This window comes from Podarcis gaigeae (assembly GCF_964106915.1).
Source record: "Podarcis gaigeae genome assembly, chromosome: 7".
Taxonomy (NCBI): domain Eukaryota; kingdom Metazoa; phylum Chordata; class Lepidosauria; order Squamata; family Lacertidae; genus Podarcis; species Podarcis gaigeae.
Genome location: NC_139683.1, coordinates 9,739,636 through 9,766,300, shown reverse-complemented (window position 1 = coordinate 9,766,300; position 26,665 = coordinate 9,739,636). Strand labels below are relative to the sequence as shown.

General features: G+C 42.7%; 1 protein-coding gene across 19 annotated transcripts; it reads right to left on the bottom strand.

Moving 5' to 3' along the window:
• Positions 1–1,305: 1,305 nt before the first annotated feature.
• LOC310849301 (uncharacterized protein) lies at positions 1,306–26,510 on the bottom strand. 19 transcript variants are annotated; one of them, XM_083749506.1, is made up of 6 exons: positions 22,830–23,929; positions 21,647–21,802; positions 14,785–14,867; positions 11,536–11,608; positions 5,075–5,099; positions 1,306–1,529 (listed from the first exon to the last, which is right to left on the bottom strand). In XM_083749506.1, exons 2-6 carry the CDS (start codon positions 21,750–21,752, stop codon positions 1,484–1,486), a joined length of 333 nt encoding a protein of 110 aa, XP_083605632.1. In that variant the 5' UTR covers positions 21,753–21,802; positions 22,830–23,929; the 3' UTR covers positions 1,306–1,483. The 19 variants fall into 19 exon arrangements, 2 of the variants coding, with proteins under 2 accessions (XP_083605632.1, XP_083605633.1); XR_014566811.1 differs by lacking the exons at positions 1,306–1,529; positions 5,075–5,099; positions 11,536–11,608; positions 22,830–23,929 and adding exons at positions 6,898–7,100; positions 19,225–19,315; positions 20,387–20,498; positions 26,371–26,388 and having other exon boundaries at positions 21,624–21,802; XR_014566813.1 differs by lacking the exons at positions 1,306–1,529; positions 5,075–5,099; positions 11,536–11,608; positions 22,830–23,929 and adding exons at positions 6,898–7,100; positions 19,225–19,315; positions 20,387–20,498; positions 26,371–26,388.
• Positions 26,511–26,665: the final 155 nt, after the last annotated feature.

Below are 26,665 nucleotides of genomic sequence, written 5' to 3'. Positions count from 1 at the left end.
CCATGGAACTTCAACCCTAAGCCTCACATTATGTTCTGCTGAGGTTACTGGCAAAGACATGTACACACAGGCCATCTCCCTAGTTTGCTGGCCTTTGCACAAAATCTTTCACTTCTCTGAAGTCAATAAGGGCACTTTGCCACGGGGGGGGGGGGGGGTGTTGCATTCAGCATGCATATATTCACAAAGAGACTGGGCTGATATTTTGAGTCGTCCCTGGGGTTAATGGGATAAGCAGAAGGAACACAGGCGAGATAATACAGAGCTAGCAGCAGGATCACCAAACCCACAGTATGAATGGCCGTGTTGTCTTTTAAGTTCATTATCTTTACTTCTTCTTTTTTGGTACTATCAGAATGCTTAACTGGTATTACAAACTGGAAAGGAAGACAGTACTGTAGTTACTATAAATTTATACCACCAGGGCAGCTCAAAGTCAAGACCTGCCTGGAAACAGCCTTTCTCTAGCATGAGAAATTAAGTTTGATGCAGTGCAGCAGTGCTGTGAAGATCACAAATGCACAAACACGGTCAACGAGAAAGCAAAACAATGGGCATGCTCCACAATTTTTGAGATGGAAATCACCAGCAACCATCTACAACTCAACCTCAGCCATAGCTGTCAACTTTCAGATTAGAAAATAAGGGATCAGCAGCCTCACCTGTCCCGGGGACAATCTATGGGATATCTAACAATCCGGGATAGCAGCGGGAAACGGAGCTGGAATAAGGGAATTTCCCACAATAAAAGGGAAGGTTGACAGCGATGACCTCAGCTTTCAGCTAACCAGTGCTCACTGCAGTCTATTTCAGCACAAATGGTTTGTAGATTTCAGGTAGAAACTTACATTTTAATAAAGAGATTCCACACCACTTAAGATGCTTTTAAAATGAGCCATTTGTCACTTGCAATACAGCATCATAGTGGCAAGCAACACTTCAATTATATTAGCTAACCAAAGTGTCTGTTTGGACTTGTTTTAGTTCCTGCTTGAGCATACCCTACAATATGGACTATTTCTTCCATCTTTGGAGAGAATAGACAGACACACCAAGGACATGAACCAGAACTATATCAAGGTCACATTGAAAATGCAAGATATTTTGCACAGATATGGCATTCCACATACATTGACTATTATGTTTAAGACCAACTACCGCTTTGCCTTGTGTCCAAACTATTTGGAATTGGTTTACAGCAGATGAAAGGGAAATTTTGAAAAATAGGCCATCAGCGTAGATCTTGAAGCAAATCACTGGCACAAAAGGTTGCTAGGGCAAATACACACACAGTATTACACAAAACCGAAGACAAACTATTTTATGGATTACCACTTTCACAGATAATTGGAGGCTGCATTTATAAAATGAGGTGGGAATCAGCACAGTTGATGGTTGCCCTCTCCCGCAGTCCATCCGGTTTCATGGCTTGATTATTCAGGAAGGCAGATTTTCCAAATCAGTTGAAGTAAACACCCACCTCTCAGCTGTTCCGTCTGTTAGAGCTGAGTGTAGGATGTTTACATGAACTAAGAATCAGGGATAACAATGTGAACACAACATTGATGCACTTCAAAGGAGTCCATACCTCAATATTTCAAGATACCAGGTACACAGAATGCAATGAAGAGAATCAGCCTTAAATCCCCCTTGCTCAAGCCAGAACTTTCGTTTTAAGGGAGTTAAAATCTCAACTACGACGCATTGCTTTTGAACATGTCTGTATAATATTTTTAATTTTTGTACCTTTCCTTTTTCTGTTAATGGCATGTTAAGTTTTTATTATTCAAAGAACAAGCAAAGATTTAAAAATAAGGGAATAAAAACCACAAGAGGCAATAAAAGCAAGCAGACAGTGGTCATACTATTCCATCATGATGCAAATAATATATCTTATTGACATTCCCTTATGATCTCCCAGAAATTTGAATTTAAAGCATAGCTGAGGTGAAAATTAAAAGATTAATTGCTAGCACATTGCAGCAGGGATCCAAATAGCTACTTGAGATTCATCCAAGAGTTTGAGTAATCTCAGTAGGACTTTACTTTCATATCTCTAAACAGAGCATCCCTCTGCCATACTACAAATTGCTTTTTAAAAGTCCCCTCAGTTTTGTTTGCCATTTGAGTCCATGATCCACCATTCATAAGAACAAGTTTCAAAGCCCCTTAAACACAGAACCGTTTGCATACTTCATAGGATCCCAACCAGCTTATGACACAAAGGTTATCACAAAGGCATTGTAAATAAAAAAATTGCCCAGTAGCACCTCAGAGACCAAGGTAAGTACGGTAGGTTCTGGGTATAAGAATCTACAAAGGCATTGTGTGTGCTTTCATGTGTGTACACAAGCACCTTGAAGTAAGCTAGGAAAACTCATTGGTGGGTGAGGAGCTTCGTATATTGGTCTCGCCTTCAATTTCTGCATAGTTAATAGATTCAGGTAGGTAGCCGTGTTGGTCTGACGCAGTCAAAATAAATTAAAAAATTGTCCAGTAGCACCTTAGAGACCAACTAAGTTTGTTCTGGGTAGAAGTGTGCATGCACACGAAAGCTTACACCCAAAACAGACTTAGTTGGTCTCTAAGGTGCTACTGGACAATTTTTTTAATTAAAATTTAATTTCAACTGCATGGTTAATGTTCAAGTTGATAAGGAATTCCCCATCTGAAGAATGATCAGCAATTGTTTTGTCTTCTTTTTTAAAAGCCTCCTCCAGTAACACATGGCTCATTTCACATGCTTCAGTCATGTGGATTTTCCTTTTAGGCCTGGCCTGGGAACAATGGCCCTTAGAGCCTTACTGAGAAACTATCCGAATGAACCATGTTTTTGTTTGGGATTTGTGGAGCCTGCATCCGCGTAGGTGGCTGGGGAAAGTGACCTTCAGCAACCTTCCAGGAAAGCTAACTGTATTAGAAACCTGTTTCTTCATATATATATTAGAAAAAGTATTATCTAATACTTCTTATTATTATTACTATTATTATTATTATTATATAATATTTATTTAATATTTAATATTTATTTAATATTAAAATATTATCTAATACTGGAAAAAGCCCAGGGTTCCCCATACTTTGGTCTCCAGTTGTTTTTCGACTACAATTCCCATCATCCTTGACCATTGGTCCTGCTAGGGATGATGGCAGTTGTATTCCAAAAACAGCTGGAGACTCAAGTTTGGGTAAACCTGACCTAGCCCATCAACTGGTTATTATACAAATAACGTGTGTAAATGCCACTTGACTGGGCAGATAATCTTTTCTACATATACTACCATGCCTTCCTCCAGCAACCTCAAGTAGAGAGACATCCCATCTATGCAGTGGAGCAGAGAAGGAGCTTGTGTGTTTCAGCAAGCTTAGCGCATCATGTTCCTGCAGCCATCACCCCGTTGAGACAACAGGTGTGTCAACGGCTCGTGGTTGTACATAGCACAAGTGCAGTGTCTGATTTTGCAGACTCACAACAGCTCCAGTTTTAGAACTGCAGCCATTATTAACACCAGTACTCAATTGGCTCAGGTGACACTCCAATTCACAAAGGAGGTTTCGAAATGATCTGAGCCAGAGAGCAAATGGAATGGCAAGATTAACACTCTAGTGCTGCCACGAAGGAGGTGAAAATAAAGAAAAAACAAAACAAGATAACAATATGGCCACTTCAGCTGGTAAGAGCATATGTGAGAGTAAATAAATCCACTTCAATTGGTTTGCCAAGAATGAAACATATTTTTAGAACTGTTCTAAGAAGTGTATCTGAAAGGTAAGCATCATATTGATATTTAGACATCTGAAAGCGAGAACACTGAAGAATTCTTCTTTGTAGCAATAAAGTATACCCTCCCCCTATCATCACAACTTACAGTCATGTCTAAATGCTTATTGTGAATACCAGTAAGAAACAATCAACTATTTTAAAAACTGCTGATTGACACTAGAGAGGCTTTACTTTGACAAACAAGAACAAAGCATTTTTGTTGGTTATTATAAATCCTAGTTGCTGGCCTGCTATACATGGTGGAGGAGTAAATATAAATGATGTAATCTAAAAAGGAGCCCGTAATGGCAGAAAGCCGCAGTCTGTCCTTTCAGTGCATTTTTGGCATTTAGGTGGGGAATAGTCTGCTCAAGCACATAAACATGGATGTCACATATGACATCACAAGGATGTTGTGCAAAACAGGGTGCTCCCTGAGCACCCTGCATTGCTTGTCCCTTGCATTCCTGCCTTTTTAGATGGTTAACGTCAGATTTTATTACTCAGTTCCAAGCTTAACTTCCAGAGGATTCACAAACATTATGCAAACAGAAGAATAACAAATATTCTCAGAGGCTTCTGATAGGATGCAGGGCAGTATATACTGGTAAATGATTAAAATGGCTAAAAAGGTAAAGGGACCCCTGACCGTTAGGTCCAGTCGCGGACGACTCTGGGTTGCAGTGCTCATCTCGCTTTACTGGCTGAGGGAGCCGGCGTACATGTGGCCAGCATGACTAAGCCGCTTCTGGCAAACCAGAGCAGCACACAGAAATGCTGTTTACCTTCCCGCTGGAGTGGTACCTATTTATCTACTTGCACTTTGACGTGCTTTCAAACTGCTAGGTTGGCAGGAGCAGGGAGCTCACCCCGTCGCGCGGATTTGAACCGCCAACCTTCTGATCGGCAAGCCCTAGGCTCTGTGGTTTAGACCACAGCGCCACCCGCGTCCCATTAAAATGGATAAAATATTATAAATAATATGTATACTGCACCCCTTTGTATACATGCATTTGTGCAAAAGGGCAGGTTCTAAGACAGAGAATGCAAAGAAGGTTTAGGAAAAAGGACGGGGGGAATGGGAAAGAGCGCATGCTTTGAATACAGAAGACCCCATGTTCAAATCCCTGGCATCTATTTTAAAAGTGTTAAGACAACCCCTCCATGCCTGTCAGCTTAAAATAATGTATCTTTATAATGGATCTTTTTCTTCCACCGTTGTTTATGAATAGCCGGTGGCAGCAAACATCTGACTGAAAGCTAAAGCTTACAGCTTCCAGTCGGGGATGTTTACAGCTACAGACTACTTACTGTGCATCTGGAGCAAGGAAGCCACCTTTGAAAAGAAAAAGAAAAGTTAATTTAAAAAAACATAACAAAAACACCACATTTCCGTATCTCCTCCGAACCATTTCATGGCACCAATTATGACAGCACTGCAATCCATCACCCTTGATAACACAGCTGCCATATTTTGAGAAAGCACAGCAGTTAAGTGCTCAGAGACTAACGTTTAAGTTATGCAGAAAGGATCTCACTCAAAATATTTATGTAAGCAAAAGTGGGATTTTGTTTTTTAAAAGAGGACTCGGCACCTCCAATACAGCTGACAAGCTTCTGTTGAAGCGTTAGGAAACAGTTTTTAAAGCTTTCTCCAGTAGGGAGCAAGTTAGGGCCAAAACCCCTGGCAGAATCTTGAATTCCAGCTCTCACTAATTATCCTTAGATTCACCTCTACATAGGGAAGTCTGGGAGCGAATGAACAAGTAGGAACTGAGAAACAAGAAGGAAGCAAGGACCACTTGCAAAGCTGTGGAAGGGATTTTGACAGGTGTGAAGCTCCGCTCACCTAACAACTGTGTGGTTGCCAGCAGCTTCACCTGTCAAATTTGGCCCATGAGGCTGATCCTGATTAGGACTTGGCCCACAAACCCAAAAAGGTTCCCCATCCCTAAAATAAAACCATCATTAAGTGTGCAAAAAAAAATTGCATCCCCCCCCCCAGTCAAGTCTTTCAGTTAAATTCCATGGACCATTGGAAAAAACTACTATTATTTCATAAAGCACAAGTGTTGGGACCCTGAGAGTTATCAAGTCCTTGTTGGTGCCTGGATACACGGAGCTGGACCTCGCTGGGCTTCTGCACCAACTTGGAAAATGCCAGGCAGCTGCGTTCTCCTCCACAAGTGACCCTCGGGATGTTTCAGCACTCTTCTTTCTCAATGCGCTTCTGCAACATATATCTGAAGATCTATGCATGCAATACATAAGCAGAGTCCAAGCAGAAGCTAGGCATTGGAGGTGTGGATTTCTAAGCTACTTTATTATGTACAAAACAGAAAAAAATAAATAATGGCTCCTCTCATCTCTGAGAGAGCAGAAAAGCAAAAGTGCGACATAACGGAACAGTGTAACTGAACTTCCCTTCTCGTGACTCCAACAGTATGGAATGTCAACACAGACATGTAATGAAAACAATCACACATCCTGCAATGGGAGGAATGAAATCCCAACAGTGCTATCCCTTGTAATGCAGGATTCTCAACTAGATCATGGATGAGAGATGGCCACCTAAACTCTGTTTTAAAAACCTTCAATGAAGGAGAGTCCATCACCTCCCAAGGGAGACAGTTCTACTACTGAACAGCTCTTACTGTCAGAAACATCTTTCTGGTGTTTAGTCGGAATCTCCTTTCTTGTAACTTGAATCCATTGGTTCTGGTACTAGTCTCCAGAGCAGGAGCTTGCTCCATCTTCCATGTGACAGTCCTTGAGATATTCCTCTCGGTTTCCTCTTTAATTATGCAATCAGCTGATGCCAGGCTAAACCAGAGATGAGAAACCCATGGCCCTCTAGATGTCGTCCAACAATTCCTCCCATCATCCCTGGCCACTGGAAATGCTGATGGTAGGTAGCAGTCCAGCAACATCTGAAGGCCACAGGCTTCTCACCTCCAGGCTAAACAACCCAACCCATGTGCTCTCAGATACAAACAGGGAAAGGAGATTGTTAGCCGCTTTGAGACTCCTGAAGGGGAGTGAAAGGCGGGATATCAAATCCAAATCCAAACAAACATTCCTTAAATCAAACAAAGGTCCTGAATTTTCCAATAAAAAAATAGAAACTCTGAATACTGGAAATGGAAAATTTATTCTGATCACAAAAAGTGACACAATCCATTCATCAATGCTCCCCCACCAAATTCGAGGTGACACTTCAGAGGGAAGGATCAGAAGGGGATCAGCAGCATCTTGGCTCACGGTCACTGGCAGTAGTAGGATCAAAGGCGTTAGCAAGAGGCATCCATCTGAACAGGTGTCAGGCAAGCAAATGAACCTTGTAAAAGACCAGATGGGAACCAGCTGTTAATGCTGCATGCTCTATTTCAATAAGCATTCCGTCATTTGTTATTAGATTAGTTTGGCATGTTTGATTTAAACGACAGTCCTATAACTTGTATCTTTTTAAAAATTATCATTGCTAAACCTGTCAGGTAGAAGCTTCCTGTTAAATAATAGGAAATGACAACAGCAGTTCATTAAAAAAATACTCAAGTTTACAGAGGAACCACCCAAGGATTACTGAGTAACGGCCAAAGAGTTGGGGGTAGGGGGAAAGAGAAAAGGGAAGATGCTCAGGGAAAATCCAGGTCAACTCTTTAGACTTTACTCAACAACCCTTGGATACAAGTTATAGGACTGCCATTTAAATCAAACAAGCCAAACTAATCCCCAAAATCACTGGACCATTTCTTCAACAGTGCAAAAAACTGAGATAGTACAAGTTATCCACAAGGAGACACCTTACAAAGAAACCTGGCAGTTAAACATTTTCTAGGTGAGTGAACACATCTGCATGAACATCAGGCTCACAAAGAAACACAGATGTGTACCTTTTTGAAAAAAAAATAGAATGAGGAGACCAGAAGTATATCATTTGCCATGTCTTCATATTTATAGATCGCTGGTGGTACACAAGTAGTTCTTGGTCAAGGTTAGACTGGGGAGACTACATGCAGTCTAATAAACTGACCTTTCATTTTATATATTTTTAGGACCAAGTGTAAAAAAACCCCAGTAATTATTTCCAAGAACACACTCTACCAGCAATTCCACAACTAGGAATCTGGAAAGAAATGTGGTATTTCACGGAGAGGTAAGCACATGGTATTTGACTAATTTGGCTGCTCTTAAAACTTTCTATGAGAAGCCACTATTAGAACGTTCTCCTTTCACACAAAGGAAGAATTTGCAGCAAACAGTAGATACATGCAAGAAGCAGTTGCCATCACTTCTTGCAATCCTTTTTCATCATTAGGCCTGCCATCCTTGCACTCTTACACAAGAATCAAATCCCACTATACCTAAGAGGACTTTCTCCTGAGATATTTTTATTCTTAACACAGTCATCTTGTCTCAGCTGCACTCATCAATATGTGGAAAAGCAAGCGTGTGTGTGTGTGTGTGTGTGTGTGCGCGCGCGTGTGTAAAATTGGGAGTCAGGTGTGTAAATTTCATTACGGGTCTCCCAAGCACCCCTAGTGTCAACAATTCAAGTGCCTGGAGGCGGTTGGAGGTTGGATGGCGGCTAACAGATTGAGGTTGAATCCTGACAAGACAGAAGTACTGTTTTGGGGGGACAGGAGGCGGGCAGATATGGAGGATTCCCTGGTCCTGAATGGGGTAACTGTGCCCCGGAAGGACCAGGTGTGCAGCCTGGGAGTCATTTTGGACTCGCACTTCTCCATGGAGGCACAGGTCAAATCTGTATCCAGGGCAGCTGTTTACTAGCTCCATCTGGCATGCAGGCTGAGACCCTATCTGCCTGTGGACTGCCTCGCCAGAGTGGTGCATGCTCTGGTTATCCCCCGCTTGGACTACTGCAATGCGCTCTACGTGGGGCTACCTTTGAAGGTGACCCGGAAACTACAACTCATCCAGAACGCGGCAGCTAGACTGGTGCCTGGGAGCGGCCGCCGAGACCACATAACACCAGTCTTGAAAGACTTAACATTGGCTCCCAGTACGTTTCTGAGCACAATTCAAAGTGTTGGTGCTGACCTTTAAAGCCCTAAACGGCCTTGGTCCAGTGTATCTGAAGGAGCGTCTCCACCCCCAGACACTGAGGTCCAGCTCCAAGGGCCTTCTGGCGGTTCCCTCACTGCGAGAAGCGAAGTTACAGGGAACCAGGCAGAGGGCCTTCTCGGTGGTGGCACCCGCCCTGTGAAACACCCTCCCACCAGATGTCAAAGGAAAAAAACAACTATCAGACTTTTAGGAGACATCTGAAGGCAGCCCTGTTTAGGGAAGCTTTTAATATCTGAAGGACTATTGTATTTTAATATTTTGTTGGAAGCCGCCCAGAGTGGCTGGGGAAGCCCAGCCAGATGGGTGGGGTATAAATAATAAATTATTAGTAGTAGTAGTAGTAGTAGTAGTAGTAGTAGTAGTATTGCTACTACTACTCAAAAGCATTTTTTCTTTGGTTTCCTTTTTATTTTTCCTAACAGGTAACTCAAGAAGCAGTCCAAGTCTGCAGCTCTACTCATGGAACAGACTTCTGTGGGCACAACAGACTTTCCTCCCCTGTGCACACTCAAGATCATCTCCAGAGGGCTGGGAGACCTTCCAATCAGATTTTGGAAGCACACAGACAAAGAAGAAGAAACAGAATTCCCAGGCTGCAAGCACTCAGGCAGCACTTTGGAAAGAGGCACACTTTCTTTAGAGAAAGTCCCAGTGAACTTAGTGGCCCTTCCTTTGCGGTAAGCAGATATATTATTACATTCTTCTTCCTATGTTATCTGTGGTAAACCATGTGTAAACTAATTAAATCTTTAGATAAAGTGTACATAAAAAAAGTAGGGAAAGTTCCTGCACTAACAGATTACAAACTGAAAATCTGGATAAAAATATTACACCCATTCATTAAATAGCTTTTTAAAATAACTTTTTGAAACTGACATTTTGCCACCAAAAGCAGATGCAGCAGACAATCACAGAGGTGTGATGGGGGCCCTTATTTTTGAGAGTGAAAATATGTAATTTCAAAGACTTAATTATTTTTAATTACATAGTCGGCGATAATGTGGCATTCCAGAAATTAGATTTCTGCAAGAAAAATATGAGACTATTTTGAGAACAGTTTGGGGCATCAAAATCTAAATGCAGCATGCAAGAGTAAAATGAAATAGAAGTTACAGCTACCTATTCAAAAAGCAAAGACTCCTTCTCACATTAATTTCGGTGGTTGGACTGGATGACACTCAGAGTCCCTTACAACTCTACAGTTCTATAATTCTCTGACTACTGTTTCTTCTTCCCAGTCTGAGACTAGTGGCAGATACACCAGGTTCAATCAAGGCAAGGGGTTATGGAGGCTGGTCTGTTTGAAAGGCACACCACACTGCCATTTTTTGGCCAGGACTGCCCACATATTCCTTTTCAAAGAGGAAATAACTCCAATATACTGGAAGATCTCCCAACAGTAAACTAACACTCCACTGTTGTGGTTCTTATACAAATCTTACAACAGCAGGAACACTTGGAACATCAGACCAGGTGCAAGCCTGCCAATTGTGATGAAGACCTAATTTAGAAAAGAAAAAGTTAAGATATACTCAGGAGCAATTTTATGCTGGCTCCTTGCAAGTAGTCTTGCTCCTGAATGGGGTTTGGATCTGCTATAATTTTATGGCAGCTTAATTTACGCCAGCTTCCCGTGTATAGGACTACTCCCTTGAATGTATGAAATGGTTTAACTTAGTGTGTATCTTTTGAAAACTGCAAATAATAGCTACTGCCTCCCCCACCCGAGACTTCAGTAGGTGATGACGTGAAGTTTGATCCATTTCACCCAGCACGGTTCCAGCAAAAATCGCTCTTCCGGAACTGCTATTTTAATCAGAAAGCAACATTCCTTCCCAATGCAAATAGCACTTGCCTATCAACCATATTTGTTGGGACAGGACACGGAATAAACTTTGCTTCATCATCTGCTATAGTTCTTTCAGGGGCCACGGGCTGTTATTTGCAGTTTTTAAAGATACACCTGTCATTGAGAAGTGTTTTTAATGTCACATATAGCTTGGGACTTTCTAAAACATTGTTGACGAGTGCTCACAAAGCCAGAAGCCAAAACACTTATCCTATGTTCCAGCATTTCTGATTTCCCGATAACAACTTCAGGCGTATGGGTTATTATCTGAAGCATTTAAATCTGAATCAACAGCTGCTAAGAGTGATTCAGAAAGCACTTCTGCTCTTTTGTATTTGATGGTAACATTTGAGAGAGGGGAAACAACCCCCTTCTTTAGACATTTCTTGGCCCAACTGCTACGTAGAACTTTCATTTATACAGGCACGTTTCATATTTCAAGTATGCAGACAATCTTTAACAGAAGTACAAAAACAAAGTTATTTGGCGATTTGAAGACTGAATTTCCTCTCATCAATGACCAAAGCAAATTTTAGGACCTCTCTTATTAAGGACTTGGCTCTCAAAGGATACAAGTTTCCTTAACATGAAACAGTGCTACTGAACACTCAGAGTGAAAAGCTGTTTTATTCATAGGAGCACCCGGTTTGATGTTTATATAAACGATACGAAATTTTAGTTGCATTTTCCCCTATTGGTTTCCAGTTGCAACTACTCGTTTCAGACAAGTGTCCCCATCCATGGCATCATAAAGTGATGTACAGAGTTTGTAGAAGAATATCAAGGTCCAACAAGGCAGCAACAAAGACAGTCTGAAGGCAGAGGAGAAACCCACCTTTTGAGATGTGTGAAGATAAACAAAAGGAGGGTGAATTGGTTGGGGATGGTTGAGGATGGTTGAAGCAGTGCTGAAGGAAGAAAAGACCAGGAAGGCCACAGAAAGTAAAAGAAAATCAACTAAGTAGCATATCCCGCTAAGAGATGAAAAGCAATTGCGGAAATAAAAGTGAGACCTGGTGTCAGCTACAATAAAATGAATAAAAGAGCACTCTGTTCTTTGAAAAAGAAATGCTATGGGAACTGGCCACAACACAGGATGACATTTGAGACACAAGGATTTGGACCACAGAGCGGTCTGAGTAATTGTATCTCTGGTTGAGACTTACAGATTTTCTTGGGAGATAAGTTAATGTGAATAAGCAATAGATTCCTATAATAAAAAAGTTTGTCAACTGTATAACAAGAATGCCACTCTCTATCTAAGAAATTGCCAACAGGCAACCCACCTGTCAAATCTGGTCCCAAAGGCAATTTCAACATAGCCACTGGAAATCTTACCAAATTTTAATCAATTTAAAATGATAGAATTGTACAGTTGGAAGGGATCCAATTGCCATCTAGCTGCGCCAAGTTACACAATTTCAATCACAAAAAGAAGAAAAACAATGCCAAGTTATAACTAAAGGAACTACCATAATTTTTGCTCTATAAGACTCACTTTTTCCCTCCTAAAAAGTAAGGGGATATGTGAGCGCGTCTTATGGAGCTAATGCAGGCTATGCAGCTATCCCAGAAGCCAGAACAGCAAGAGGGATCACTGCTTTCACTGCACAGCGATCCCTCTTGCTGTTCTGGCTTCTAAGATTCAGAATTATTTTTTTTCTTGTTTTCCTCCTCCAAAAACTAGGTGCGTCTTGTGGTCTGGTGCGTCTTATAGAGCGAAAAATACTGTAATATCTGTTTATTACAAGCCCCCTTTGGGGTACAATTTGTAAACTTTTATAAACTTGCGCATTTGATATTCCACAAAGCTCAATTGGTTAGAGCATGGTGCTGATAAAATCAAGGTTGTTGGTTCGGTCCCTTTATGGGACAGCTGTATATTCCCGCAAAGCAGGGGGTTGGATTAGTCAGCCTTTCTCAACCTGTGGGTCCCCAGATGTTGTTGAACTACAACTCCCATCACCCCTAGCTAGCAAGGCCAGAGCTCAGGGATGATGGGAGTTGTAGTCCAACATCTGGGGACCCACAGGTTGAGAACTACTGGATTAGATTATCCTCAGGGTCCCTTCCAATTCTGCATTTCTATGATTATATGAGCTCTATAACTGTGATGGCCAACTATGACGCCTGACTACATGCAAAGAGACATGTTTACAGAACAAAACTAAACCCCCTAGCTCACGAAACACAGCAGAAGAGCCAGTGTGGTGTAGTGGTTAAGAGCGGTAGTCTCGTAATCTGGTGAACCGGGTTCGTATCTCTGCTCCTCCACATGCAGCTGCTGGGTGACCTTGGGCCAGTCACACTTCTTTGAAGTCTCTCAGCCCCACTCACCTCACAGAGTGTTTGTTGTAGAGGAGGAAGGGAAAGGAGAATGTTAGCCGCTTTGAGACTCCTTAAAGGGAGTGAAAGGCGGGATATCAAATCCAAACTCTTCTTCTTCTTCTCTTCTAATAGGCCTAGATTTTACAGAAGCTGGACACCCCTTATCAAGATTTATCACCCTAGATTAATCCCTACTAGGGCAGATTATAGCAATAAAAACTAAGATGCACAGTGGCTGGCAATCAAGAGGTCTGCAGGATAAAGCCAGGAATAATCTGTTACCTGTAGAGCATATATATATCCTGCAGGGCACGTTGACATCCATGTTGCCGTGCAGAAATTGGGAAGCATTGTACTACCCTAATCCAAGTGTGGCAAAAAGCAGCCTTTTGGAGCCTTACTCATCTTTGCCTGCATCATCAGTGGTTTGCTGGAAGGAAGAACAGCATGCTAGGACAGATGACAGCAATCGTTTTGATGACACCAAAACACGCTCATATTCAAACTGTCCTAGAAGATGAGTCATCTATGCTGCAGTTACCGGATATTGATCACGTCTGCAGCTGAACTATTGCCTCTTAAACTGTACATTCTGGCAAGCAAGGAGGCAGTCCTTTAGGCAGCAATATAACTCAGGCTGAAGTGCAAAGTTCCGGTAATTCAACATGAAAGACTGCTTCTGTGAGCGTTCCAAAGAGATCAATACATATTCAACCATGAGAGGCCATTTACATGATAAAGATGTTAGGAACATCATTATGCCCAAGCATGCCAATTAAGAAGCAACTTCCAAGTAGGGATACAAATCATGATCATCTGTTTCTGGCTTTCAACAGCCGGCATTCATCCCACTCATGCAAAATCTCAATCAAGGTTCTATTCTGCCAGTTAGCAGACAGAAATTCAAAGGCCTCAAAAGGGTGAGCAGGGCTTTTCCTGTATCTTTTAAAGGACCACAATTGCTTTTAGCAACCACACAACTAAAACCCTAGCTTACAAATTTTAACTCGAAGTGGCAATTGTAAGTTATTTTAATATGCTGTTATTCTGTTAGCCCAAATTGATTATATTTTGCCAAAGAGTTAAAAAAAATGCTAGTAGCTTGTTATGACGAGTATTTGCAGGAATGCCTTTTCTCCTAAAAGTCTGTTATTAGTAGACTCACAGTGATGCTCTGTCTGTAATACCACCCTGTAAGAGAGGCAAGGCTAAGAAACAGTACAAAGTTACCCAGTGTATTGCATGACTGGGTGAGGATTTGAACATGGGTCTTATTAGTCCAAGCCAAGCACTCTAACCCTTGTTTCTTACAGAAAGCTGAAGCTGGACTCTCAGCACAATTTCTTTACTTAGCGTATCAAAAGGAACCACCACCTAGTTGTAAAACACAACCTTTGTGCATAAAAGGCCCCGGGTTCAAATCCTGGCATCTTCATTAAAAGTCCAGATAGTGAGGCTGGAAAAGAGAGAAATGCTGCTGCCACATGGACCCACCATTTGACAACATGCAGCAATGTCATATGCTCATACATTTAAATGTTCTTAATATCGTTCAGCCTTTCGAGAACAGAGGTGGCTATTTCTGGCACTAACTGTTATATGACTTTTTCAGTGGAGTGGTTCCAACTCTGTCAAGTTGATTTCGAAGGTTCTCTGTTCATCTTCCTCTACTGTACCCCTATTAATTTTAGAGGACAAACTTTTTCGTTACCCCACCCCATGTGAAGTGACCCTCCAAACCACCCTCTAAACTTACCAACATACTGTTAGGGCTGTTTTCTTGAATCCTGGAGTTTTCTAATGCAACTTGCCACAAGCCAACATCCAGTAGTCTGTATCCTACAGAACAGAAATACATTCTTCAGTGCCGGTTGTCTGTCTTTAAAGTACCCACGCAAATACAGTGGTACCTCAGGTTACATACGCTTCAGGTTACAGACTCCGCTAACCCAGAAATAGTGCTTCAGGTTAAGAACTTTGCTTCAGGATGAGAACAGAAATCATGCTCCGGCAGCACAGCGGCAGCAGGAGGCCCCATTAGCTAAAGTGGTGCTACAGGTTAAGAACAGTTTCAGGTTAAGAACGGACCTCCGAAACGAATTAAGTACTTAACCCGAGGTACCACTGCATATTTCTGCACATCTCAAGATACAGCAAATCAGAAAGCGTAAAATTGCATCATCTGTCTCGCTTCTGGCAGGCCACCTGCTAAAGATGCATTACCCACCTATCAGTTGTTGAAAATGTCCCTAGGCCAAACCCCAGGTAGTTTCACATCTTTTTTAAAAATAATAAGACTTGATGAATAGCTCAGTTGGTTAGAGTGCTGTGCTGATAATGCCAAGGTTGCAGGTTCGATTCCCGTATGGGACAGCTGCACATTTCTGCATTGCAGGAGATTTTTGACTAAATGGTTCTCAGGATCCCTTCCAAATCTACAATTCTATGCAAATATGTAATTTATTTCTGCAACATTTTATACCCAGTCTTTCCTCAACAAGTCCAAAGCAGCTAAGTTAAAACAATAACGTAATCGCAGTTACAATTTCACAATTCAATATAACAAAGCAGCCATAAAAGCACTAAAATTTAAAAATAGAAAGCGCCCTCCTATTTAAAAAATGTTGATTTAACTGCAGCAATTAAAACCACTTCAAAAAGAGAACAATTATTTATGTCCCTTTCTGGAAAAGGAAGGCTTTGACCATCCTATGAGAAGCCATTAGAGAGGAAAGGGGATGAGCATCCCTCAGGAAGAAAATCCAGGACTGGAAACAACCAGGGGGAAAGCTCTCTCTGTGGTCCCAGCTGGGTAGAATTCTCAGGATAATGGGACACATAGGAGGGCCTCAGACAACTATCTCAATGGGCAGGCAGGTTCATAACTTGCTTAGGATGAGGAGATCCCATTTTATTTTACTCTTAATGCTGGAGTCTAACCATCAACTATCTAAATATTAGGCAATAAAAGCAAGCAAAGAACCCACCGGTGAGCAGGCTTCCTTGCAGACAGCTGTATCAAGCTCTCCTGTTTAAAATCTGGTATTTTCCTTTTAAAATCTAGGTACCGTGTTACTCTAGAGTAGCCGTTCACCAACCTGGTGCCCTCCAGATGTTTTGGATTACAGCCTCCAGGTGACCGAATCAGTCTTAAATTTGTTTTAATACCTTCCAGTGCGTATCTGGGCACAATTGAAAGCATGGCCAATGTTTCTGTTATTGTTTTAAAGGAACTGTAAAACTAAATCCGAACTTAATACAAATATAAAGTATCCTTGAATTTACGGCCTTCTTAAAACGTGTGAAATCTGTTTTACTTTGTAAACAAACGATTGGAAGGAAAACATCCTTCTCAGTCATCATACAAGCAATGTTATCATTTTATAACATAAGAGAGGGAAATAAATATTTTAAGAGGTTTAATAAAGGACACCCACAGAGATGACCTTAAAAGGAATTCGAGGAAGACTCGTTTGCAAACACAAATAAATAATAGGTTTATTTTGCTTTTTAAAAATCTGCTTTAAAAATGTAGAAAAGTTTTGATTTTGAGGTTAATGAAGTTAATTATTCTGCTCTTTAAAAACGGGAAGGTCAAACAGCATTGTTTTGGGGAAACCAAAAATAGCTTTCCTGAATGTAAACAATGTGCAAAGAAAACAGCCCAGTAGCACAAGTTCAGATCCTTGAGTCTAGTGAGCTGCTCACAGGTCTTTGTCTGTGTGTCTGTTGCACCCTTTACTAGCCCTGTACAACCTTCTCACTTCCCTTTCAGACAGCTGATCTGTTGACAAAGGGGGGGGGAGAGAGAAAAAGAAAGCTAGTCTGTGTATAATTCAATTTGTGCATATTATGTTACACAGCTTAAGAAACAGCTACATTTATTATTAATATTTAACTGTGAGGTATGTAAGTAGCTAACATTTGCATGTTTAGCATTTGCATTTCTTCTTGTATTCATATGCTAACCAATAGTGCAGTTCCTGCTTGCAGAACAGATGTGTGTGCCTTTTAATCCTAAACACAAGGTGGATAGCAGAACAGTCTAGATCTCAGACACTTGGATGCTCAGTGCTGGGCCTCTTATATTGAAGGTGTAGCAGGTCAATCTATATGCAATCTAGTGTTTTAAAAAAACCACAACTGAGGTAAGGGAGCCAACTATTTTTTCCCATGGCTTCTAAATTTCCCCTCTACCACCGTGTTTGCTGTCATGCCAGCAATGGCTTCTGTAATATTATGCACCAAATGCTGTGCCACAAGATGATACATGACACCACCAAACCTAACCACCAGCCTACTCAAAAGGTCACATGAATCGGGACAGCAAAATTCCACCATGCAATTCTGTGGCGATGCCCACAAGGAAAACGTGTAAGCGAAGCAGCAGAGAGGATGGCAAAAGTCATAGCAGGTAAAGGGGAAGGCCTCGATGGATAGCTTGGTCAGCACAGCACGAGACTCTTCATCTCAGGGTCATGGGTTCAAAAAGGCTCCTGCATTGCAGAGGGTTGGATTAGATGACCCTCATGGTCTATACAATTCTGTGATTCTATTCTATGGAAAAGCTAAAAGAGAGAAAGGCCATTTGCAAATTACAAACAGTTTTGAAAGGCAAAGACGCATTTCAGCTTAACTCTAAATTATATTTTGGCATGTTTTATTTTGTGTTCTTATCCCCCAGTGCTAGTTTTGCTTATTCTCTACTTTAGTCATCTTCAGGTAGTGTTCTGAGGAATTTCCTCATAAGCTAATCAGGACTCGTAAAGGTAAAGGGACCCCTGACCGTTAGGTCCAGTTGCGGACAACTCTGGGGTTGCGGCGCTCATCTCGCTTTACTGGCTGAGGGAGCCAGCATACAGCTTCTGGGTCATGTGGCCAACATGACTAAGCCGCTTCTGGCGAACCAGAGCAGCAAACAGAAACACGGTTTACCTTCCCGCTGGAGCGATACCTATTTATCTGCTTGCACTGCATGCTTTCAAACTGCTAGGTTGGCAGGAGCAGGGACCGAGCAATGGGAACTCACCCCGTTCCGGGAATTCGAACCGCCAACCTTCCAATCGGCAAGCCCTAGGCTCTGTGGTTTAACCCACAGTGCCACCTACGAATCAGGACTCATACTTATTCATAAACTTTCATTTCAGTGGGTTCATTCAGTGTAAAATTTAGTTGAATATCACCCTTAAAAAAAAAAAAATCGACTCAACCACTCCTTTCCTTCTTGCATCTTTCATTCAGCTTCCGTTTTTTAAAAACACAATGAAGTTTCCCAGTGACCTTACTCCTAGGGGATTCAAAAAAACGCCTCAGAGGAAATTTCGGACATGGAACAGAAATGCTATCTAGGTCACTGATCATTAATAGTTTGTTTTCCTTTTATCTTTCTAATTTTCACTTCAGTGTAAACTCAATTACCATTACTTGGGAACAAGATTAACCACAGATTCTGCTGCAGTATGGGCATACAGATTGCAAAGAACAAGGCCCCATCTAATGAATGTTGTAAAATTACAAGGAATTCTGGGCACTACTTTTTCTTCAAACGTCTCCCTCAAAAACTATTTATTCCATGAAGCCCTTGCACAGCCCTCTCCGGTCCTCCTTTTATCATCTCCACTCCTATCAAAACATCAGACTGCAAGCTCCTTGGGACAGAGCCCTGTATCTTTTTTGCTTACGTTCCAGAGCTCCATGTCCCAAGTAAATAAACTTCTATGCAGTATTGCTAAGGTATTAAGTCACGTCTTGGAGGTTTTTCCAGTTATGCTCATGTGCAACATTAGGGCCAAACTTGTGCTTCTCCAAAAGAGAATCAGCTTACAGTCGATTGTGAGTTGTGCCACGTGCCAGCACAGGATGAAAAATCTTGCAGGAACATACAAACTTGAAAATTTTAAGGTGGTTTAGCCTTTACGGTCAAGGAAAAAGCTTGCACATGCAGAAGTAATTGCTTAGAAAACAGAGAAAAGCTAAAGAGACATTAAGGTTCTGCTGCATAACTAGCTTTGAATTATATGGCTTTTAATTTGTATGAGCTCCATCACTTATAACACAACCCATTCCTTCCTTCACACCACCTCTGTCCTTATCCCAATGTCCAAATTTTGCAGCAACTAGGCCTCCCCGAGATGAAAACCAATTACAAATATATCACAGTTTCACAAAGCTAGTGATGTGAAGCTACACCACTCACCCATGATCTAAAAGGCCAAATTCCACCTCAGCTGTTATGAACTCTCAAAGTGATTTTGAGCTACACGGTCTTATTTTGTCATCTGCAAAATCTGAAAAATATACCTCATACGATTATGATGAGCAAGGCTTTCTAAAGCACTTCGCACAGTGCAAGTTCTGCATAAACAACTTTTTAACCACGTGCGTCGTCCAACTTGCACACAGTATTTTGAGTTATGGCACACAAGATGTCAAGTGCCCTGTTGTACAAAACAAATGCATTAGTACTGGCATTTTAAAAATTCACTGATCATCAGAGACAAGCAGGAACCTCACTTAAGGATAAAGACACGTGAAGATCACAAGCAGGTTGTGCTAGGATGATCACCTGCAGCACTTGCTCATTCTCTTTCAAACTTTAAGAACTAACACTAACTGTAGGGAGGAAGACAGTCCTGCATTTTGTTCCTGCACTTTAGAGGCTGTACAAATAGTTCTCACTCTCCCATCTGTCAAGAGCTATTGACCAACTAGATGGGAGAATGAGCACATCACAAATGCTGTTTTGTGTTAAACAAGGCAGTACTATGAAGTGCAAGCATGCAACCATGGCCCTCAGCCCTAGAGAACACATTGAACAATCCCTTAAAAAAAAAAAAAAAAACCCCAGCAGAAGTGTAACTGGCGGGAATGGTAACACAACGAAGAGAGGAACAACAACAGCAAACGATACAGGTTGCGGCTAAGCAACCCAGAATAAATTATTGCAAAGTTGCACAACCCATGCCTCTCCTCCCACATCGACGGAAACATGGCATTGCCCCTGCAATTTATCCTAGCATTTGAGAGATAAAGGCTGCAATTAAATATGTACCTACCACTAAGACTTGCCAACTTCCACATGAGAGCTGGCCCAATTTATTAACTCCCACTAAAAGCAAAAGATTAGAAAAGTTGTGAGCCAAGTGGTTAGGGAACTCACGCAGAGTTGAAGAATATTCAAGAAGTGAAGTCACCCCTCTTATCTCCCAAATGCCTCATCCAATTTACCTCAAGTATTCCAGAAACATTCTAGCACCAAGATAAATATTACACAAGGTTTCAGGCAGCAAGTGGGGGTGAGCAGGCGAGTGGGGAATAGATGGAAATTGGGACAGAAAGAATTTCTGACCCACAAGTACCTATCAACTTTGATCGCATTCATATAAACGTTAAGAGACAGAGAACTAGAAAATTGCCGAAGGACTTCAAGAAGGTTCACATTAAGCTCTGCCCCACATTCTTCAATTCTCCCTAAAAAGAATTAAGATAGACTTTAAGTCGGGTAGAAATACCTCCTAGAGTTCACATTTTCTTTCTCCGAAGTAAACACCTGGTTACTGCTTGGAATGTTGTCACTAATGTTAAATTGCTTACAAATGTTGATCCATATAGAATTGAGTTTAGAAAGTCCAGTGGTGTGGGGCAAAAAAAATTCTGGGGCTTTATTTCCCCATGCAGAAATTCCGTTTTTGTAAGCTCATTTGCAGAAAATGAATGGATGTCAATTGCAAATACAATACTAGGCAAGCTTGGAATGTAATACTTTTTTGCTTTGTCTAATAAATACAAGCAAACTGATCATGCTAAATTAGATCACACTCCAGCATGTGAGAATATTTTCTTATGCCAACCGATTTTTTTTTCAATGAATGCTGTCCTAATAAAAAAACAAACTCAATTCAGTCCTTCCACCCCCCGGAAAATCCACATCACTGTGCTTTAATATATTGCTGCCTCTTGAAGAAAGCTTGAGTTGTTGCATTTTTAAGACAGGACTGTGAGATGTGCCCAGGACAGGGTAGATTTCGAAGGCAGGCATTGAGAAAGACGCTTGGCAGCAACTCCCTGGTAACTGTCAACTGGAGGAACTGCTTGAACACTGCAACAGAAAGTGGCAAATTTCTAGGACTTAAAGCACTCTAACATCCCCATCTTTCTCCTTTTCAGCTTGGAAGAAACTGTTTGCCGCTTTCCCTTCTACTGCCATCTGTCCCACTGACCACCTTCCCCAAGTTTTCTTCAGATTCTCTCTGTGATGTTGGTGTTCCACAATTTTTTCCAGAAATGGGCATGTTTATTTTACTTGCATTTAATAAACAGAAACTGCCAAGTTTTCTTAATACTGCATTTGCAGTTGGAACCCATTCACTGTTACTAATGAACTTATGAAACGAAAAAGTTTTGGACTCTGGTTTGAAAGAAGCCGATTTTAGGATTCATTCACACAAGAATTAGCTCCGAGAAATGCCAGTAGTTGGAATTTGCTCGTGGAAGTGCCACAATAAAGGATTCCCCAGAGCAGCTGAAATTACAGCTGTGTGAAGTACTTTGAAGTGCTCTGGGGGCTATTTTACTGTGAAACATGTGCAAACATACTTCATGCAGTGAAGTGGCCACACCTGAGGGGCAGGAAGAGAGGGAGAAAGAATTCTCTCCGCTCCCCACAGAGGAGATGGTTGCTACGGCCACTGCTTCATCCACCAACAGGGAGAAGGCCATCGACATAGCCAAACACTGCACCTTATATTTCACGAGGGCTTATGCTCCGTCTTCTCCTGGAAACCAATACAAGAAAGAGCAGATGAGAGAGACTGTACAGATTCTTCTCCATTTGCCCTCCCTTCCCCACAACTGCACGGCAGTATTTATTCTTAAGATATGAACAGGTATTTTACTCTAGTACAACTATTGTTTTAATATGGTGATGTATGTAGATGTTACCTGAGAACAACCTGAAAGCTGAACTTTCCTCCTCATACCACACACTGTTCTAAAAACACTGTACGCATGGATACCACTTTCAAAAGGTTTCACTTACGCATGTATATAATCTAAGCCAGAAGTGAGGAACCTCCAGCCCCCAGGCCAATCCTGGCCCACCAGGAGTCCAACCTGAACTGCCAGGCTACTTCCCCAAAACTATGCCCATTCACCCATCGGCTGACATCACTCATGATGTCACCTAATAGGCGCTAGATACTTGTTAAATCCTGCATTGGCTGGGTACGTGTTCTCGGAAGTGCACAGCCAAACTGAGCAGGAATGAACCCCCACTTATCAGCTGAGGAGCAGGGTTCAATCCTGCTCAGTTTGGCCGGTTTCCATGCAAACACCTTCCTGTTTCAAGGAAATGGGCTTCCTCTACATCATTTAGGCAGTTTTCCATGAAAGCCTGCATCTGATGCCTTGCCAAAATAGCAGGACCCTCCCATTTTTAGCAGGAGATTCCAAACATTCAGAAAGAGAAGTGGATCAAAATCAGCTAAAATGGAGGGTTTTTTCTTCTTTTTTTAACCACTGTTTTAGCAGGGGATTCTATGCAACTCTCTGCTAAAATGAAGGAACAACCCCTGCCTTTTAGCAGCCCTCAAGGTGCTTTTAAGTCCCCACTCTGGGAGTTCAAAGTACTTCGGCACAAGACGTCACTGTGATGCCTTGCGAGTCACACATTGGCAGCCTTGCACACCTGCCAGGTTTGGTCAAAGAGGCCGATCCTGATAACGGTCTGGCCCACATAGACAAAACAGTTTCCCTACCCTGATCTAGACTGTACCCAAACCCCCATTTCCCACACAACGTAACTGTAACTGCTGCAACCTGCTCCCAACTCAAGGATGTCCAACACAGAAGATAAAGGAACAGCACATTCTCCATAATGTCCAGTATGAGGGAAATCCCGTTATCAGGGCTGCTTGGAAGGCTGTAGGTGGGATAGGATGGAAAACTCTTTTACATAACTACTTCCTCATACTCATGATGCACGTACAAGTATCCAGATAGGCACTACCACTGAGAATATGTCTCACAGCAACACTATCTTTACTCCCAACAAGTTAACCATCTCCTCAGATTTGAAAGGGACTTATAACATGACATATATGAAGAGCTGTGTATTGTACTGCAAGAGACTGTGTACTTGTTCCAGATCTCATGAGCAAAAAAAGTGCAAAATAAAAAGGCCAATGTGAACAAAACCTCAAGGTTTTGAGAAAAGATGCTTGTCCCACTTGCTATAGAGAACACAAACATATTTAGGCTGGTGACCTCCAAAAATCCACTAAGGTCATAAGATCTGGAATGATCTGCTGAGTTACTGCTTCTTGCCCACACTTCAAGATGTGGAAGGCAGCTATGAAATTGCTGACATATTTTCCAGGAGCACATTAACACACCACGGAGCTTAATTTTTAACCCAGTTTGTAAAAAGGCCAATGGAATCTCCACTTTTTGCTTTTAATACCCCTTCTGAAGTTATGCCCTCCCTCATGTGATATGTTATTACAGCAAGCGAACTCAACTCCGCTGTGCTTAGTCCAAACAGTTTGGGAAGGGAAAAGAGAAAGCAGGGCCATCTCTCAGCCTCTCCACAACTTCTTACAAACAGCTAAGGCAGCCCAAAAAAAGAAAAGGTGAGCAGTCTTCGAAGAGTCCCACCCATATGAAGATAATTATAGCAAAACCAAAATAATTCTAGTCCTTGGGAACTGTGGGGCCGAGAGCGGGAGGAATCAGGCCAGAAAACTGGGATTTTATATAGCAGCTAATTGAGCTAATCGTGTCCATTTTTATTCAAATCAACAAACTGGATAAGCCTCCTGAGGAAAGCAGCTGGGAGGAAGAATTCTCTACCCTGATGTCAAAATGTTAAGAAGTTCGCTTTTCATTACTCTGTAGAGGTTTGCCCTCACCAGCATTCTTTACTGCTGTTCTGCAAAACGAGACAGGGTGGGATAGCATTGAGTAAGCATGCTGACAAGTCTGGCAGGTTCAATTAAGACTGTGCTGTGATGAGCTATCGGGCTGATTGCAGAGAAGTCACCCTATGACTACAGCAATTTACATCTGTTCTCATTCTAGAGGTTTCACACTTATTTCAAACAATCATCTACTTAGGTGTACATGTGATTTCTTCATTTAGCCCTGTAAAAAAACAACAACGATATAAATAGAGTGGTTTCCTGATACAAAGCAGAAACTGCTCATATAGTGAACAGGCAACATTCACATCTTAGATGCACAACTGTCAATCACCGCAGGCCTGGGTACAGCACATTGAAATGGAGTAATTTCAATGAACCACAATTTTTATTTAAAAAAATCCTGAGCAGCAATGCTGCATCAGCAGTCACTCAGATTCCCCCTAAGAAGTGTACTGTCAGCAGAAAGTTTCAGAAAGCAGAACCCAAGTTTCCAGCTTAGGAGCAACCTCCTGTTGCTATACACTACAGCTCCGAGACTTCTCTTGTCTCTTCATTCTTGCTTCCTCGCACAAACTCCCTTTCCTTCAATCCAACACTGCTTGCAATGCACATGAAGAAACAAATCTGCTGTTTTAGTCCCAGTCCCTCCCTATCAGACATCATGGGATATATATATATATATATATATATGCAGGTTTTGGTGTCCTCGGGTGTCTTCCCGTGTAAAAGTTGGGGTGTCTAGGCGACGTTTCGACGAGGTCTCACTCGTCATCTTCAGGCTGGTGCTTTCGGCTTCTTGTTACTGGAACATATATATATATATATATATATGTATAGTCCGTACAACATCATCCATCAACAATCTTAAAGAAGTGGCAAGCCTAACTAAGGAAAGCAGATAAACAAGGAAGTGAAGAGTGTTACACAAAACTGGCACTTGATAGCCGTCTTTTATAGAAACTATTTTGCTGGGAAGCTTGAGGGAAACACTCCGGATATCCCCTGCCCCACTTCCTCAATTCTACGGAGAAAGGGAAAGCTCTGCCAGCTGCTGGGTTGTCTCCCTTTCCCCAAACACCCAGTTGCCCCCTAAAGGACGACTAAAGTGTCAAACAGCAATCACCAAGACAGGGTGCTCCAAAAAGATATTCAAAGGAATCAGAGCTGCCTTCCGATGCAGTACAGCTGCCCTAACAGGGAAGACCTCTCAGGGCAAAACGACAGAACTCTTTTGCGTCCTGTATCACCAACTCTTCCAACCCATCTGTGACATTCCTCCCTAAAGGAATCTTGACAGCAAAGCAGGGAAAACATCTTTATCTCCCCTCCGTATCATCCAAGTAACCAGAAAAGGACCCTGCGGGGCATGCAGAGGTCATGGCATGCATGTGTGTGTGTGTGTGTGTGTGTGTGTGTGAGCTTGCCCAAAGCATATAGAACAGAAACCCTTTTTCAAACAGCACCTTTCCTTTTTGTACCAGTTCACTTTTCAGCAAGCCCCCCCCCCGCCGCCCCCCATCCCATTCCCTTGACATCCTCAATGCCCAGAAACACAGCAAGGAGGAAGCTTGTCAACTTAGGTGGGAGCAGTATTATGGGATGGGGAGTGGAGAGAGACAAGCACAGGACTGTTGGTACTTCTCCGGGACACTTGGGACAGATATGGGGGCACTCTAGCATGGTGCCACCCCCAAAAAAAACCCCAAAACCGCAAAAGAGCAGAGAGACTTATTTGAGGAGACGAATATAGGTGCATTTCAATGTGGGGCTGTCGTTTTATTTCAGAGAAGTGCCGAAAAAGAGGGGGGGGGAGCTTCCTGCTTTTGACCCCATAAGTGAGGTGGGGGATACACACCTACATAGGTCTCAGAAACACACAGACCACAAGGAGGACTGGCACCTTAGGGTGGTTATGTGTGCGTTGGGGGGGGGGAGGACACATTACATGAGGGGAAGGAAAGACTTCCTCATTTAAGTCTAGGGGCTCCTGAGGGCAGCAGGAGAAGCACAGGGGTCACCCCTACGTGGGGGCGGGCTGTTGCTGTTTTTTGCAGAAGTGACAGAAAAAAGAGGGGGGAAGGGCAGTTTCTGACCCCAACGGGGGGGGGGAGAGAACTACAGGAAACATAGTGGGCAGCCAGAAGCACCTAAGACTGTGAGGAGGGCTGGCACCTTAGGGTGCTTATCTGTGAATGTTGATTTGCGGGGGGGGGGGACACACACATTACATGAGGGGAACCAGAGGCTTCTCCCCCCTCCACGTCACCCCTATAAGTTCAGGGGCTCCTGAGGAGAAGCAATGAGAAAAGGATACAGGGGGGGCACCTCTTCTATGCCCCCCCACAAAGCCCCCCCAAAGGTGAGGAAGGGGGCGTGGCCACGGGGAACAGCGCACCCCCACTCCTCCCCCCCCCCGCCCGTACCTGCTGTGGGGGTGGGGGTGCGGGGGGGCTCTCGCTCTCTCCCCTCCCGCCCAATCCGCCCCCCCTCCCTCCGCCGCTCCGGCCGCCGCTGCCGCCGCTTCTCCTCGCCTTTAGTTTGACCTTTTTCCGTGCCTCAGCTTTCTCCCCGCCCTCCGGGTCTCTGACGTCAGCGCCCTAGCAACCAATCCCCCGCGCCGCCTTCCCTTCCTTCCTTCGCCCTCCCCCTTCCGCGCGCACGCTTCGCCCCGCCCCTCCTCCCGAGCTCTCGCGCTCGCACGCGGGTGAGAGAGAGAAG